Source organism: Lolium rigidum, chromosome 1 (genome assembly GCF_022539505.1).
Source record: "Lolium rigidum isolate FL_2022 chromosome 1, APGP_CSIRO_Lrig_0.1, whole genome shotgun sequence".
NCBI classification, from domain to species: domain Eukaryota; kingdom Viridiplantae; phylum Streptophyta; class Magnoliopsida; order Poales; family Poaceae; genus Lolium; species Lolium rigidum.
The window spans coordinates 338,684,240-338,701,623 of NC_061508.1; the positions used below are offsets into that span (position 1 = coordinate 338,684,240).

General features: G+C 41.8%; 2 protein-coding genes across 2 annotated transcripts; one reads left to right on the forward strand and one right to left on the reverse strand.

Annotated features, from left to right (window-relative positions):
* Window positions 1-970: 970 nt before the first annotated feature.
* On the forward strand, window positions 971-6,167 carry LOC124700696 (geranylgeranyl transferase type-2 subunit alpha 1). Its single transcript, XM_047232784.1, has 8 exons — window positions 971-1,115; window positions 1,358-1,517; window positions 1,642-1,808; window positions 1,907-2,011; window positions 2,396-3,199; window positions 3,277-3,466; window positions 5,204-5,381; window positions 5,597-6,167. Exons 1-8 carry the CDS (start codon window positions 1,000-1,002, stop codon window positions 5,989-5,991), a joined length of 2,115 nt encoding a protein of 704 aa, XP_047088740.1. The 5' UTR covers window positions 971-999; the 3' UTR covers window positions 5,992-6,167.
* Window positions 6,168-7,954: 1,787 nt separating this feature from the next.
* On the reverse strand, window positions 7,955-8,403 carry LOC124684458. The gene has a single exon (XM_047218767.1). The coding sequence runs from the start codon at window positions 8,362-8,364 to the stop codon at window positions 7,990-7,992; it is 375 nt and encodes a 124-aa protein (XP_047074723.1). The 5' UTR covers window positions 8,365-8,403; the 3' UTR covers window positions 7,955-7,989.
* Between the last annotated feature and the right edge of the window lie 8,981 nt (window positions 8,404-17,384).

A 17,384-nucleotide genomic window follows, 5' to 3' on the forward strand; every position in this document is an offset into this window, starting at 1 on the left:
GGAGAGTTTTAAGAAGACCAATGCTAGAACCATCATGAATTATACTTTTATTTTGTGTGCATTTGGCATTGCATTTTCTTTATACTTGGCCAAATTTTAAAAGATTTGACTTTAACAACAAACTACTTTTTTAACAATTGTTTAGTTGCTCACCACGTGTAACAACAAACTACTTATACTAATGTAGTGGTAGAAATTCCAGTAACAAATGGACATAACCCTTTTATCTCGACTTCAAAAGCAGTTTATTAAAGGGACATGGTATACAAAACCCCATGTCAAACATTAGTGAAATAAGACAGATTTGGCTGGAATTCTATTCTGGCTCATAGGTGTAGAATGCAACCATTGCCCAAAAAGTATATTTTAAAAACCGCAGGTGTACATTTGGACATTCTATATCTGCACACCAAATCTCGCGAAAAATGATATCTTCTGTGACTATTGTAAAAAAACGGTGCTCTACACACGACATAAAAATATATTTTTCCACAAAATTTTGTGTGCGAGCATAGCATGTCCGGATATACATCTAGATTTTATTTCCACAATGTTTTAACATTTTGAAATACAAAAAAATAAACTTTTCATAATAGGTGTATTTGGTCCTATAAGACAAAACACGACCAGATTTTTGGCATGCTAAAATCCTTTTCTCAGCAAAAAAGTCAATGTTGATTTATATTGAACTCTGAGCTTTAGGATGGAGGGAGTATCCTGAACTGAACCCATCTGAACCTTGGCGCGGGGAACTTTCAGCTCTGAAGTCTCCCGTCCTCCAGCCACCGCCACCGTCCGAGTTCGATTCCGACCATCCGACCGCCGCCGCCGCTGCCGCCGCTGCCGCTCCAGTTTTCGGGGAAATTTCGGCCAATTTGGAGCTCGCACGGACGAGGCGACCTCGAGTGGAGCAGGTGATTTTGACAGGTGGGGCAGCCCTTCTCTGCTCGAGATCTAACTCCCCGCGACCTCAGCCGTCACCGGAGAAGGGACAACGAGATGCACGGCCAGCCTCGGCGGCCCAAGAAGCCGGAGGACGGCGCGGCGGCGGCGGCGAAGGCCGCCAAGCTCCGGGACCTCCAGGCCCAGGTCCTCCACAACCACCACACCTCCACGTAAGCCTCGTCCTGTTCCTTCCTCTACGCCCCCCGCCTCGCGACCTCCCGAGATCGAACTCTAACCAGCAGCTAGGGCCGATTAGATCCTCTTCTACGCCGCTGTAGCTTCGATCGGATCCTCGTGGCAGCTCTTGTACATCTCGCCCTCGTTCCCTCATCAAAATGCAGCAGAAGATACTAAAAATTCAGTCTTTCCCGCAGTCGTGCTTACTAACGCAGTGAATCTGGGTCTTCTGCAGGTACACCGAGGAGGCGCTCGGGCTGAGCTTCAAGCTCCTCGAGATCAACCCGGAGGCCTACACGGCGTGGAACTACCGGAAGCTCGCGCTGCGGCACAACCTCAAGGAGCTCTCGGAACCGGAGGCTATCAAGTCCGTTGTCGATGGCGAGCTAAGAGTGGTAGGTTCGATCCATCATGCATGCATTGGAGGATTGCTCTATGCTCTTCCTTTTTTGCAAGAAATCAATTTCGCACGTGGTGGTCGATTGCTTGATTGATCCTCAATTTGGAATTTTGATGAAGGTGGAGGCTGCGTTGAGGGCGAACCCAAAGTCCTACGGAGCGTGGTATCACCGTAAGTGGCTGCTGAATCAGAGGCTTACCCCGGTGGATTCCAAGCGTGAATTTGGCCTCCTGGATAAGCTATTGAAGGTGGATGCGAGGAATTTTCACGGATGGAACTACCGCAGGTAGGATTTGTATTTATTGCATCTCAAAAGGAAAGATTTGTCTTTATTGGAAACTAGAGGATCGAGATGGTGTTTGGACTGATTTCCACCCTGCGCAGGTTCCTTGCAAAATTTATGGGGGTGCCAGAAGAGGATGAGCTTAAGTACACAATGGTTAAGATCTGTGACAACTTCAGTAATTACTCAGCATGGCATAATCGCAGGTACGTAATTGTTAATGGACGTCAGTTCTAAATGCTCTTCCTACATTTCCAGTTACTGACTGAATGACAACTTAAGCTACTCCAAAATTGTGTTCTGCCTGTAATGAAGATGCAACACATGTATTTGACCCCTAGAAATTTGGTGCATGTCTAGCAAACAAACTTGATGATTTTGTATTTTAAGATTCAGACCGAATATTTGTATCCTGAAGATGCTTACTCTGTTTATTTGATGCAACATTTCCTGAGTACGTTGTATTATCTTGTTTTTAGTTATTTTTCCCGAGATAGTATTACCTTTACCTACTGATGATTTTGAGCCTACTGTTTATCATATCTTCTTCTTGTGTTACATGCTGCAATATCTCGCTCTGTGTATTGCAGTATACTTCTGTCCAATCTGCTAGTCCAACAGAGCAAAGGTTTTGAGTCAAAGCAAAAGATTTTTAAGGAAGAGTTTGACCTCGTTACCCAGGCACTTTTTACAGATCCAAGTGATCAGAGCGGATGGTTTTATCACCTCTGGCTTTTAGCTCAGACATCTAGTCCAGAGAACCCGCAGCTGATTGCATCATGGCCATGCAATGATGCAAAGCTCAGCTTATTTCCTTTCAGCAAAAGTGACGACCTAACTATGGTGTCTTCCTCGAGCTCCATTTGTTGTTACTCATTGAAGGACAGGATTGTACCCATTGTTCTCTATTTCGATGAGCCTGTCAAAGGATTAAATTCATCAAATGTGAAATTGAATTCTGATTTGGTGATTGGAAAGGATATTCAGTGGAGGCCCCTCTCAGTAACAGACTCTGGGCATTCCAATTGTTGGGTTACATATCTTGAAATTTCAAATAAAGAATGTAGCAGTCCACAACAATTTTCTGTTGAAGTAAGCATACCCTGCTCAGATGACATGGTGTCTAGAAGTGGCTCCCCTTGCAGTTCTCCTGTGCATTTCACATTTACCATTGAACTAAGCAACAGCAATGATAAACCACAGGATATTGATTTGTTTCATGAACCAATCTCCTGGAATTGCTCAGAATCATTTCGGTCTGATGGAAACCCTAGTTTTGTAGCTTTTGATCAGCTAAATATCTTGAATACTGTGGTTCAAGAGAACTCAAAATGGCATTTGGAAGGACTATCTGATCAAATCGACCTCTTCAGAGAATTACCTGATGAGAATAGGTTAGGCTCTACCTTACTTTTGCAACAGCTGCTTAATCAACTTGACCCCCGTTTTCACATCATTACCTCTTTTGCAGCAAATTTGCCAAGTTGACGTTAGCACGTCTACTACTTGCTTGTGCTGCAATAAAGTCCCGCGGAAATTCTCTGATAGAAAGAAAGGGGTACTGTGAAGAGGCACTAGGGCTGTTCAGTGACTTGATTAACTTGGATCCATCACATAAAAGGTATTATGAAGACGAGCGAAGCTTAGTCATAATGGATCAGGTAACTTGGAAAATGTTTGAGCGCTTTGTTCAATGTAAGACGTAAAAAATTTAGTATTGTTCAACTTGGTTGTTATGAAAAATGTTGCAGAACCGCCCACCCAAGAACATGTATTCCACCATTTTGGCATTTTAAATTTGTTTACAAGATATTTCTCCTATCCCACATATAGTTAAGGGTTAATTGGATTCATTCCATTGCAACTTTCACAGTTTGGAGAAATGCCATTACAAAAGTTAGACTTGGAGATATGCCACTCCAACTTTACCATACTTCTATCTATGCCATTTCCTGCACTTAAGAGAATAACTTTTCAAAATATACATGTATTTGGGTGTGTACTACGATATTTACCATACTACCCACATGTCCAACTTTCGGCAGCACTTTGGTCTTTCGATAGTTCTGGCACGAGCGTCGCCGACTCGCTGTTGGGTGGTTTGCAGAGGATCGCAGCGATCCTAGGACCAAGCGGCGGCCATGCGTACTTGTGGCCGGCCGCCGGCTCCGTCAGAGGAGGCAAGCAGGTTGATGCTGGGGGCGTGGCCGCCGGCTCCGTCAGAGGAGGAAGCAATAGCAAGCCATCCTGCTGCGTTCTTAAAGCAGGGCGACGACAGCATGGGACCTGTCCGCCGACGGTGGGGGACCAAATCGATGAGAGGAAACTGGAGGCCGCGCGGGACCAGTGCATCGGCGGCGGAAACCGGGTCTGCAGCCTGAGATACTCAGGCTTGGCGGGGGATCCGGGCCGGACGCGCACGGCGGCGCGGAAGGAGTCCCGCGCGCGCTTCCTGGCAAAAGAGGCGGCTGGAACTCGTAACGGAGGCGGGGCACCAGGCCGACGGGCTGGAGAGCAGCGAGGCACCCGGCCGGCGCCCTAGTGAGAGGCGCATGACTCAGGGGAGCTGGAGGGAGGTGGGGTTGGCCGGCGGCTAGGCAGGCGGGGCTGGCCGGCGCGCTGGGTTCATGCGGCGAGACCGAGACCTCGCACATCGTTTTCTAGATGCGATTCAAGCTACCGAGTCAACGAGGCATTGGTCGTCACTTTTTTTCTTCATTCTTTTAGACGCGTCCGTACATGAGTATAAGGGTACTATGAAAGTATAACTGCCCGTATATGGTTTTGTAATAACTAAAATGGCATAGATAGAGGTATGAAGAAGTAAGAGTGGCATATTCCCAAATCTGGTTTTTGTAATGGCATTTTTCCAACCTGTGAAAGTTGCAATGGCATGAATCCAATTAACCCTATAGTTAACACCTACCTTTTCCCCACTTATGTTACTAAGGTGAAGTAAGTGCAAATTTCACCGTATACTTCCCATTGTTTTGTCCCATGGACTAGACCTATGTAGATTTGGTTAGTTCATTAGAAAGTTTGACAGCTCTATGCTTGCTGTTGTAACTGTACTTTTTGAAGCCAATTAATCAGTGTATGCTAACCACCTTTATAATCCTTCGGACTGTCTAGTAATCCAGGTAAATGTGTTCATACTTTGACAGCTTGATACTGAGCTTATCTGAATGTGACCAATGATGTGGGTATTTTAACACCTTCTGGAACTACGATCACTCAAGTTAGAAGGTTAATGATGTTAATGAAAAGGGTGGAGTATGATTTGTTAGCATTTTGCAAATTTTATGTAAAAGATGTTTCTTTCATGTTAGATCGTCATTGAATGGGTCTTATTTTGTAGCATAGTATGTGCTGCTATCTAACTTGTCGTTTTCCTGCAGTTGACATGCGATATGAGGACTTTCATGAAGTACTGTTCAGTCCAAGTGAAATCGAATTCAGCTCCATTAAACCACATGCAACTCTGCAGATTGTCCTTAACCTGCATTGGATTTACTGAACGCATGTTGTGGGTTCAAATGCTGGACCTAAGCCATAACAGTCTCAGATCAGTTGAAGGTTAGATCTTAAAATCTTGCAACTCTTGTCTCTACTTTAGAAGCATTTTGATACTGATCAGTGTAATGGAAGTTGGGTACTTGCTAAGGAAATTAAATTGCCAGTTGATTCAAAATAATTGCTATCTTCATAGATAAATTTCTCAAGCTCTATTACCTGATGGATTAGCCTCACAGTGCAATGCCTACAGGAAACTGAATTCTTTATGTTTTCAGGTTTGGAGGCTTTGCAGCAGCTTGCGTGCCTGAACATAAGCAACAACCAGATCAGTAGCTTCACATCACTTGAACCCCTCACTAAGATAGTTTCTCTGAAAGCACTGGATCTGTCTTTTAATCAAATTGGAGCTCACCCTATTGACACGACACGGTATATCTGCTCCTCCCCGTTTTCACACAAAGGCGAACCATGTGAGGAAGCCTTTGAAGCGTGCCGAAAGAAAAGCATTGTCGTGGAGGAATTCTGGGACGCCATACTGTTCTTCAAATCCGTTAAGTTGGTACAGCTTGACATCAAAGGAAATGCAGTTGCCGACAAGGATGACTTCAGGACTGTCGTGACGACACTCAGTCCTTCTCTGAAATGGCTCGATGGCACATGTGTTCATTAGCTGAATGGTTATCATCAGAGAAAATACTTACTTGAATAGGATGTCAAAGCAAACGTTGTACGCTTTTTTTTTTAGCTAGCAGGCTAGCAGCTGTCGACTTGTTTCATATGTACATTGTTATGCAAATCTGAGACCGGAACCTGATATTGCAGAGATTTCTTGTTTGTTTGCAGTGATTCTTTTTTTGCTACTACTCCCCTCTGTAGTCTGTACTACTGTATGACTACTTCTAGACTTGCAGTTGCGGGGCATTTCGCAGTTACCCTCAAGGCCTCAACCTTCACACAAGAAGTTCGGTAATGAAAAATCAACCAAAAAAACATCAGCAAAGTAAACTAACACTGTGATCATGTATGCCTCCCACCAGGGTTTTAAATTCGGCTGATAATTTCATAAATACGTTAGCTACAATCTCACAGCCAGTAAAAAGTAGCAGGGCAGCACTATATGTAACGGAAATATGACTACCAGCGTACCTAAAGGATTCCACCTGAACTAACAAATGAAGGGAACTCTAATATGATCGCATATAAAGTTCACAGTAAGAAGGTTTGAACAAAGATTCATCTATATGGGTTGAGAAAACAGAAGAAAACTCAGAAGCATCATTCATTCATTGGTCCAAGGACAGCTGAGGATGAATAGCAAGCCGTTGGAATCAGGATGAGCCGAAGCACCACTGTTCCATAAGGGCATGTACAATGGTAGAGAAGACATGCCTTCTCTTACTCCGCCACATCAGCTAGAGAAGACATTAGGTATAAGTCATACAACGCGTTATCTCTTACTGCCATCTCTAGCAATTAATATTAATAATTAAATTTTGGTAGGAAATTTGTTGCTAAGGAAAGACATATGTGATACAATGGAGAAAATAGTCTTCCCTTATTTCGTAAGAGATGATCCCTTAACTAAGGGAAGACAGCATTCTCTCTCTTCATTCTCTCTCCTCCAACTAAACAAAAATCTGACGTGGCATCTCTAAGGGAAGGCTGGCATCAGCCCATTGTACGTGCCCTTAGAGACGAAGAAGAATGGCGCTCAGTCTGGCTGGTACTCCATCGTGTCCTGAAGGATTATGTTCCCTTCTTGTCGATGCAGTGAAAACAACCCAAGAAAATAGCGGTCGTTGTTCACCCAGATGAGCATTCTGAAAAGAAAAAAAAAATAGTTTCTGGAGCTTTGCAACATGCTGTGAGCTGCTGCTAGTAGTATCCGCCGGTGCAGTTGAGCACTTGAGCTGTTGATGTAGTATCTCCAGGACCCAAAAGAATTTGACCATCAGATGATCCTTCCATTATGCAAATAGTGACTCCCTCTTCTCGAGATGCATTCAGAATCAGCATCAGGTAACAGATAATAAAACAATATGTTGTGGTCTACACCAACGGGAAACAAGAGGTACAGCAATATGAAGTCTCTTAATACATCAACTCACTGCAAATACTAAAACAGGAAGTTATACTAGAGTCACCACAGCCATCTTGATGGATGACATACAGGGAAAAAATCAAGCGTGGCTAGAAACATGTCATGAACCTCTTCAGTTGCTACTATGATTCAACCAAAGAAATTTTCAGTTACCTCGAAGGCTGAAACCTTCACAGTAGAAGTTTGCAAGACTGAAGAATCAACCCAAAACTAATTCTGCATAAACTGTAGACTAACACTGCAATGATGTATGCCTCGACCATGATTGAATCCACTTACGGTTCCATAGATAAGCATCAGTTACAATCACACACCAAAATTAATGTACAAAGTCTTGTTGATTGAAGATCACACAGCAAGTGACTCCGAGAGAGGATTCATATGGAACTGAAATGTGACTACCAGGTTACCTAAATGATTCCAGTTAAAATAACAAAATATGAACAGGGATCTCCAGTTGACAGAATTGATTACAAATAAAGTCGCAGCATGAAGTCTTCCAGACACAGATTCATCTATGCTGTAGAGCATGAAAAAAAAGCACTAATAAAAAAACAAAAGCATCATTCACTTGTCCAAGGACAACAGGGACATCTGCTCTTCAATAAAGCAATCAACATGGCAGGACGAACGGCAGGCCGCTGGAATCAGGATGAGCCCGAGGCACCGCTGTTCCATTGGGGACGAAGAAGAATGGCGCGCGCTGCGGTACTCCACCGCGTCCTGAAGGATTATGTTCCCTTGCTTGTCGATGCAGTGAAACAAGCCGAGGAAATAGCGCCCGTCGATCACCCCAACGAGCATTCTCCGATAAAGAAGCTTCTGGAGCTTTGAAACATGCGGCGAGCCTCTGCTAGTGGTATCCGCAGGTGCGGCTGAGCTGTTGGTGTAAGCATCTCCAGGGCCCAAAACAGTGTGACCGTCGGATGGTCCTTCCTCCATTGTTCCAACGAAGGCTCCCTCTGCTAGAGATGCATTTAGAATCAGTATCAGGCAGTAACAGAACGGTGTACTAGATTAACCGCAACCATCTTGGTTTGCAACTACGAGTGTGGCTAGAAACATGTGATGGACAGGTAGATGTGTGCATCATGCAAGGTTGATCTTCAACTAAACAATGTTAAGTTTGATCCACAGATGAACATAGCTAGATGAAAATGGTAACGCGTTGACGTGAAATTACACTGACTCGTAGATGCAAACGGTTCAGTATTTTGCCAGCCTCTTCAGAAGCTACTGTGAGTGGCCGCAAGAAAAAAAAAAGACTGCCACTATAAACGAAACCACATGTGCTGATTGTGAAGTTCCAGAGCACAGTTCATGAAATCTGTCGAAATGTATACTGGAACGCCTAAAACGGAGTCTAGCATCCTGCACTTCAGGTTCCCCTCGGTCTGCTCCCTCCTCAGCCACTAGCCCACTAGGGTCTGGCCACGAAGGGGGCAAGAGGGCGAGCGGGGAGCGGGGAGCTAACAGGAAACGCTGTCTACTGCGCGAAACCTTGGGCCGGGGAACTGCGAAGGGCTCACCTGAGCAGAGGAAGGAAGGGCGAGGAGGGTAGCGGACGCGCCCCGACTGGACCGGACGCCGGGATCGAGGGGGCAGCGCGCGGCGGCGTGGCCGGGTGAAAGGAGGAAGCACGGTGGTTGATGGCGATCGGAGGAGGTTAGGGAAGAGATTGGAGGAAGGTGGAAAGGGGAGAAACGGGCCTGGGCCTTCTGGGCTGTCAAACCACGCGAGATTGGAAGGAATACAGCCCGGCTAAATTTGGTCAACAAAATATGAGTTATATGTAGTAAAAATTATACTGTACCATTTAATAATTAACTACAGGTTTTAACAGTGTAGTATTTTGATGTGTATTTTATATTTTATTGATCAAATTTATAGAGATTTTTTTCTTGAATTACGTGCCAGCCTAATAAACCGGTATGAAGGGAGTAGTGAATGAGAAAACCAATGACATCATCATCACGAGATGATGGTACAGCTCGGAATGTTCGTTCTCCATGTAACCATGCTGTTGAGTTTAGGGAAGATGGCAAGTAGTTCAATGGTTTTCGGCTCGGAAAATCGATGGCAACAGGGTTTCTGTAGGTCAGATTCATCGCGCGGTGAACCTGATGTGTTAAGATCGGCGCGTAAGTCCTCATGATGTGAAGTTACTGATTTCGAGATTTTCTGACGTTCTTGGTTGTCTTAGTATGTTGCAGGACATTATAAATTTTGTTGCATACATGCATGTGACATGTTGCACTCATTATAGGTGTATATCGCATGGATTTTGCACATGTTAAAAGTGTGATTGTGTGATGTTCCACATGTTGCATTCATTATGTTGCTACCAATTCTCAACTATTTCTTAAGTGCATATGTAGACTTTTTATGTTGCATGCATGTATTTGAAATGTAACAATGTTTCGTGAGGTTTTTCTTAGGGTGCATATATCCGTGCAACTTAATGCATTGTTTCGGTCTTTACGGCCTTAATACTTCACATGGTCATGCGAATAATGTGTACGAGTAAGTGGACAAGTAGAGTTATAACTCAAGGGCACCAGAAGAAGTGATGCTTTTAGAAGACGCATGTAGAATCATAGAGTAATGCCACGCTACCCTTAACCACTAGTTACAACAAAATCCTAAGAACCCCACTTCACTCATTTCGTACTTATTTTCGATCTCACCCCTAGGTAAGAAATAAATCTTCTCCATTCAGATCTCCACCCTTTCATGTTCAATACAACAGAAGGTGGAAAAATAATCTTCCTAGAACCTTCATAGCGCTTCCTAGGACTTCATGATCAGTGGTGGCGTCATTTGTTGATGATGATCACAACTCAAAGACAAAGCACAAAAACATCTCGTATGCCATTGCTAGATGGCTAGAGAGTTAATAATGTTGTTACACAATGAACGAGGTACAAGGAGTTGCTATCTTTTCAATCGAAGATGAAGTGAGACTAGAATTCACATGCTGTGGGGTCTAGGAACGAGAATTCAGAGTGGTTGAAAGTGCATATTGCGTCCATGTAGACTATAGAGCGAAAACTGAAGACGTGGCTAGTTCTTCAATACCTCTAATTTATTTAGAGGCGTAGAAAAAGTCATACTAAAAGGAGTGATGTCTCTTAGGAACAAAGTGGAACTTGATTGCATGCTTAGCAAGATTCATTCTTTCTACAACAATTTGTTTGGAAATTTCAAAGAAATTAGCGTGCAAAAAGACATGAAGAACTAGGTTGAACACATGCTAGAACTAGATAAGGCTTTAGTAGAACTAGTGATGATCCTAGTGCTTCGGTTTGTGGAAATTGATATCCTAAAGAATTAGAGTTTCATGTCCTTGAGCGAAGCTCTAGGTGTCACTTGCTTCCACATGTGGAACTTTGTGAAGAACCACACTAGCGCACATTGTGATGCTTCATGTGAATGGCATATTTTCACCAACCACACATTATGGGTTCGCCTATAAATAGGACCCGGCACCCATGGGGTAGGGTTGGTGACTTGAGAGGTGATTCTAAATTTGAGGTATACTTTCATTGTCTTGCAAATTACCCTCTCTCTTGTGTTTTGAGCAGTCGTCTGAGAGGAAAAGGCTTATCGTAGTCGAGCATCAACCAAGAGAACATTCTAGACGCGAAGAGATGTACTTGTTATTGTTGTTGAGCATCCAATTTTTTAATTGGCCGCAACAAAATTTTGGAGGTTTGGTGGTCATCTCAATATCAACCCCAAGAGATTGAGCCCAAGTTCTATGGAGGGTCCGAGGATTTGGTGCATGCTTGCATATATATCCATTTGCTGTATTTTCCTGTTGTTCTTGCTTATCTAGTTTGAAGCATTAGCTATCTCAGTTTTTGTCGGTTGATTCATGCGCTACTGCCTTAGATTTTATTTCGTAATTTACTTGAAAAATATGTTCCTATGTTATAGTTTGAAGTAATATTCATAACCTCATGTTCACCATGCTATAGTCTTCATATCTTGATCTTTTAGTGGTGAAGTGAGGATAGAGAAGGGTGACGACGACGCGGATTGTTAAAACTACAATTTCCGTCTATGCCTAGTGGTTTTTGAATTGGAAATGGGAAATGTTTGGCAGATAGAATTAAAACAAATTGTGAAAGATTAGTAGGGATACAATTTTAGTTCTTAATAATATTAGAAAAAACACTTGTAGCTCCGAGCTCCAGTTATTTCTTTTTTTTTGAAAAAATTAACTTTTATGTCTAAAAAAATTCTAATAAACTCATACAACTATATATACATGTCTATATGCACGACTAAATCTGCATCGAAATATCTTTTCATACGTGATTTCCACACAAAGACAAATGTTGTAAGGATAAATACATTATTTTAATTTTATACCTTTTAGCCATGATTTTGTGAGTTTTGGAAGACTACACTAATACAACATACTGACTAGTAAAGCTCCGCACATATGTAGAAAACTTGTGCATATATAATGTATTTTTTTAAAAAAAATTGAAACTTCAAAATACCATTTTAAGTTTTTTAGAATACCGGGATCATGGGATCGGGAGCATCTGCTCGAGTAGTTGAGAACACTAGACCATGAAAGCGCGCGTTGCGGCGCCCGTTCAGATTAAAGAAAATGATATACATGGTGTATAAAAGTATTGGCGTTTCCATCTTAGTGGAAAAAAAATATGTATGCTGAGGAAGCATCGTGATATTTAATCAAACTCTCAAATATACAGTTTGTGTACAGTGTATGTAGGCATTAGGCATGCATAACTGCACGATACATGACAATATAAATTTGCTAATCTAGGGAAAACGTAATTATTGGTAGATGAAGGCGCATGATATGTTCTTCCCATCCTCGTAAAACAAGAACTTCATGAAGCAATGTCTCCTGAGGCACTCATGAGCAGTTTCTTTTGGCTAGATGGTCTTTTGGGGTCTGTTGCTGCACTATAGTAACAATGTAAATTGCCAAATTGGTACATGAAAACATATGCGAACTTAAACAGAATAATGCCACTCAAAAGGTGGTAGCAATTGAACTTGTCGTTCCATTCTTCTTTCTTTGGAGACACAACGTCTTCACAGACTTTTGGGGACTGTTCAACCAGGGACATTGCTGTGGCAGGAGTGAATCATCACGAGAGAACAGCACCATTAACTATAGGAGACAAAGGAGATCAAGTACATAACGACAGGGTCTTACGATATAATTGACTTACCATGGATAGAGGAGGAGGCACCTCTGCTGTGGTAGGAAGGGAGTGCAATTTCATTTCTTTAGTTAGATCCAGTCTGTTTCAGAAGTAGACATTTCAGGATAAGAAATATGAGAAACTAAAGGGAGAACTAAGGCATAGACATATACTGACCAAATTGTTGTTGCTAGTAACACCCGGTGGACGTCCTTCTAACATGAGCTGCTTAGTTTGACTAAGAAATCTTATTGGAGAATGGAGATGTCAAATTTAACGAGATTAAGACTCATGAAATCAATATCACACCAGTATAAGAAATTGCACCTAGAAATATAGGCCATCATAATGTACTCCTTTTTCGTTAACACTAAAAAAATTATCTTCTTTGCAAATATAGCTGAGAAAGTCATAGGAAAGTAAATTTGAATCTCACTCGTACTGCGACTCGCAACCAAACACTCTTCCTGCTGAAATCCAGTTAAGAATAAGTATATCTTGGGAAATATTCCAGTACCTTAGGCTGGACCTGATCAGCATAAACCTTACATACACAACACTAAATATGTTTTTTGCTGATTGCACAAAGAAATCTCGAACAAGGCATAACCTTCCTCCCTGAAGCTGGGATCTGAACTTGTCTGCATGATCCATTCATACCTCTGCATACATTTTGTTCCCCTGCATAAAGTTTTAGTAATGAACACATAGCTCTATTGATTTGAGTATGTAAGCACATGCATAGATGTATGTGAAGAATAACAGATATCTTTTAGAAGAAAATTTAAGTCTGGCCAAAAAAAGTGAAGTGCACACAGTTTTACGACAGGCTTTACCAGCAACACACATACTTTGCATAGTATCAGAATCAATAGTGCATATTATTCCAGAGGTAAGAGAAGACAGTTCGTATTTACTTTAATTATATATACTAACTTTAGTGTTGAAGGCAAGGATAACACTGGATTAACTTACTTTAATGCTCAAGGCAAGGATATATACTGGATGAATGATTGAACTCTTTTTATTAACTTGGGGTTTAGATCATTTGTAGTGTGAAATAAAATACATTATACGGACTGGACTGATGGGTTTGCAGTTATCCAATTTTCTAAGATGATTGTCCCTATGCAGCCCCATGTACTAAACCTGTAATGATTGAAATCCTCCAACCATACGATTTTCTCAATTTGAGAGATATTAATCCAAATTGTTCTTTTCTACAGAAGGTGTACGTGGCTCATTCAGGAAAGACATCAGGATACCTTCTGTACTAATGGGGTGTCACTATAAGCAATTAGTTGAGAAATACTTGACATAACTGAAAGATAAACCGTGGGAAAACATAAAATAGGCTGACACAAAGGTTAATATAGGCTCCATCACAAACTTTATGAAACTTAAGCTAAAAAGTACCTGTTCATCAAGTAATACAATGTCCAGATGAGCAGCAAGCTGTCTTTATTAAATTTCCATACATGAGCCATGCGTCTACATACTGTGCCACACACCTTTTGCTTGGATTCAGATCTGACAGATAAACAAAATCAGCCTGTAATTAGCATGTGTTAATTTTTAGTAATATCAGCATGGAACGTGCAACAAACATTAGTACTACTGACGTATATCCCGTGATATACAATGGTTATGAAATACTGAACAGGAAAGGCAGCAGATTAATACATGTCATGGGAAAAGGAAAGGCAGCGGGAAAATGATAAGAAATTGAACAAGTTCCACCCACTGCAGAACAAATTTGAAGGAAACAACAGATTAAGCAACATATGAGTTAGAAGGCCACAATTGCATAAACGGATGTACCTGTCCATTAACCATGTTTGCAGATGAAGGTCAATAGGTTATACAATCCCTCTGAGCAGTTTCTAAATACAAATCGCTGATGTTCTTTTAAACATGATATACATGGTTATGAATCACATAGAGGAAAAGGTAGGTCGGGTACATATAAAGATCCAGTAGATGTAAATATTTGCTAATACTAAAAAACTAAATAGTATGAAGCTAATTTAATTTGAGAAATAAATAATGGACAGAGATTTGGTGCACATGAGCTCCAGTGATCCCTTTTTAGAAAAGTAATTAAAAATCATATTTTTAAGTTTTAGAAAAATCTGAAAATAAATCATGATGTAGTCAGTATTGTATCCCACAAACGTGTAAATTTTCAACTGAAAATAATGTGTATTTTGGGCTGCACAAAAATAAAAATATGTGGATCTGAATATAGTGATTCAAATCTCCAAAAAAAATCAGAATTTGTCAATTTTGTGTAGCTCAGAAAACAAAACATTTGTAATTGAGATTTTATACGTTAGTGGAATACATCATTGGCTACTTCTAGAATTTTGCTACATAATTTTTTGAAATATATAAATATAATTTTCGAATTTTTTAATACACTGAGATCACTGGTGCCCATGATCCAAAAGAACTTTTTGATAAATAATAAATAATGTAAAAACAGTGGTACAAGTGTACCTGTCCAACAGCCATTGTCAAATAATGAAGGTCACACAGTTGCTCTGAGAAATCCGTGAATAATAATCTGGAAGAAACGAAGATGACAATCCCTGGAACAAGAATATGTCATTTGGCTACCCAATTTTCACCAATGTAATCAGAGATGAAAAACAAGATTGCAGCCAAGCAGAATATAAACCTAAGCAACGAGCATCTCCAATGAATAATGAGATGGCAGTAGTGAGGAAAGACAAGGTGTTGTGTCCACATATTTATATCAACGAGAAGGGAGAACTAACAGTAACGCGCCGATTAATTTTCATAATCACAGGACGGACAATAATTAGAGAAATGATGAATGGGTCGAAATTACCACCATGAAGCCATCATTACGACGCCGTCAGAGACAGTTAACACGTCTTGAAGGAGAACCGTTCTTCCGATTCCGGTCATGGGCCTGTACTCGAACGGGAAGGAGAATCGTTCTTCTGATTCCGATGATGGGCCTGGTAACCATCCTTCCGATTCCGATGATAGACTCGTGTTGAGGGAACCCACTCGACGGCCTGCAAGGAAATCAAACTTGGCTGGCGCCGTAGCCGGAGAAGATACAAAATCGGTCAACGTTACTCTAAAATCCAGCTAAAACAGAACGAAAAAACGAAAAGATGGGGGAATCCATAACATACCATCACCGCTGACCAGGGAGTGGGAGTAGGAAGCGAAGGCGGAGGAAGAGTGGCGGCGCGGGTGAGGAGGATTGACGGGCGGAGGACCATAGGCGGCACAGCGTACGAACCAGGAGGAAGAAGATGGATTTTTTTTTCTACCACCTGTACGTGAGGCTTTTTGTTTCCAGCCCAAAATACATAGCCCGGTTAAACAATTTCAAGGCCCGAGTAACGTGGTGTGGCCTAACACAATCCTAGGAGTAGCCCTAGAACGAAACGGGCCTATAAGGGCCTTTTTAACGGGACAAATCGGTAGCAATGCCAGGTCAGGGCAGGAGCCGTGTTTTAGACCCTTAGATGTCCGATCGGACGGCTACATGTGTTAAATCGCTGTGCAAAGGCCCTGATGGTTGCATTTTACTGTTACTATATTCGTTGAAAATAGTGGATTTAAGATAAGGCATGTATACCTGGATCCTCGGCTACAAATCCGGTTTGGAAAATCCTTTGGAAGATCAAGGTGCCAAGCAAGATTAAAATCTTCATATGGAGAGCATTACACGGCATCATACCCCTTAAGTGTATTCTTGCAAATCGCCACATTGGTACATCGGCTAGCTGTCCGATTTGTGGAGTTGGCCCGGAGGATGTATTGCACCTATTATTTCTTTGCCCAGCAGCTACTCAGCTTTGGGAAGCCTTTGGAATTTAAGATATTATTACTGATGTAGTGGCTCAGTGGTCCTTGAGACTTTGCTAAGAAGACAGGATAGTTCACTACAAGGCTTTGAAAATGTGGGGTTGAAGGAAACTATTATGGCTACTTGTTGGTATTTATGGTGGATAAGAAGAAGGCGCACACACAATGAATCGGTTCCACCAATGTTTAGATGCAAGATGTCAATCCTAGCTATTGTAGCCAATTCAGCTAGGGCTATGAAGATACAAGGTAATTCTGAAACTATGAAGTGGCTTAAGCCAGATCCTAGATACATCAAACTAAATGTAGACGCCGCTTATCATGATGACCAGCGGGCTGGGGCTACTGGAGCTGTCCTGAGGGATTATGAAGGAAGATTTGTTGCAACATCAAATACACTCATACCGCATGTCGCATCAGCGGCGATGGCTGAGGCTATTGCCATGAAGAATGGACTTTTATTAGCTACTAGAATGGGATGTAATAGAATTCAAGCTGAATCTGATTCATTGGAGATTATAGATGCTTGTTCTGGAGGGGATAGATGGTGGAGTGAAGCTACAGCCATTTTTGCAGACTGTGTGGACCTTGTCACAACTATTGGAGATGTTAGCTTCCACTATTGCCCGAGATAAGCAAATAAGGTTGCTCATGAACTGGCTAGGGCCTCTTTTACTAATGCAAATTCTTGTAATTGGGACGATGAGCCCCCTAGTTTCCTTTTACCTTTTTTGCTTGACGATGTAACAATACTGTAATTTGGGGCGGCAAGTTTCAGACGCACTCTTTTCCTTCCAGGGTACCTAAGGGGGCTGGAAGGTTTTTAATGAGGCGGCTTGCTAGCCAGTTATATATAATATATATGTTTCAAAAAAAAAAAAGATAAGGCATGTATACAATCACGTGAATTTTAATTCT

Bases quoted from the DNA above. Each gene is read 5' to 3' on its own strand.
- LOC124684458 (XM_047218767.1), bottom strand. From the start codon at position 8,364: ATGGAGGAAGGACCATCCGACGGTCACACTGTTTTGGGCCCTGGAGAT.
- LOC124700696 (XM_047232784.1), top strand. From the start codon at position 1,000: ATGCACGGCCAGCCTCGGCGGCCCAAGAAGCCGGAGGACGGCGCGGCG. The intron at 3,200-3,276 runs GTTAGGCTCTAC...CCTCTTTTGCAG, and splicing joins GAATTACCTGATGAGAATAG to CAAATTTGCCAAGTTGACGT. The intron at 5,382-5,596 runs GTTAGATCTTAA...TTATGTTTTCAG, and splicing joins CAGTCTCAGATCAGTTGAAG to GTTTGGAGGCTTTGCAGCAG.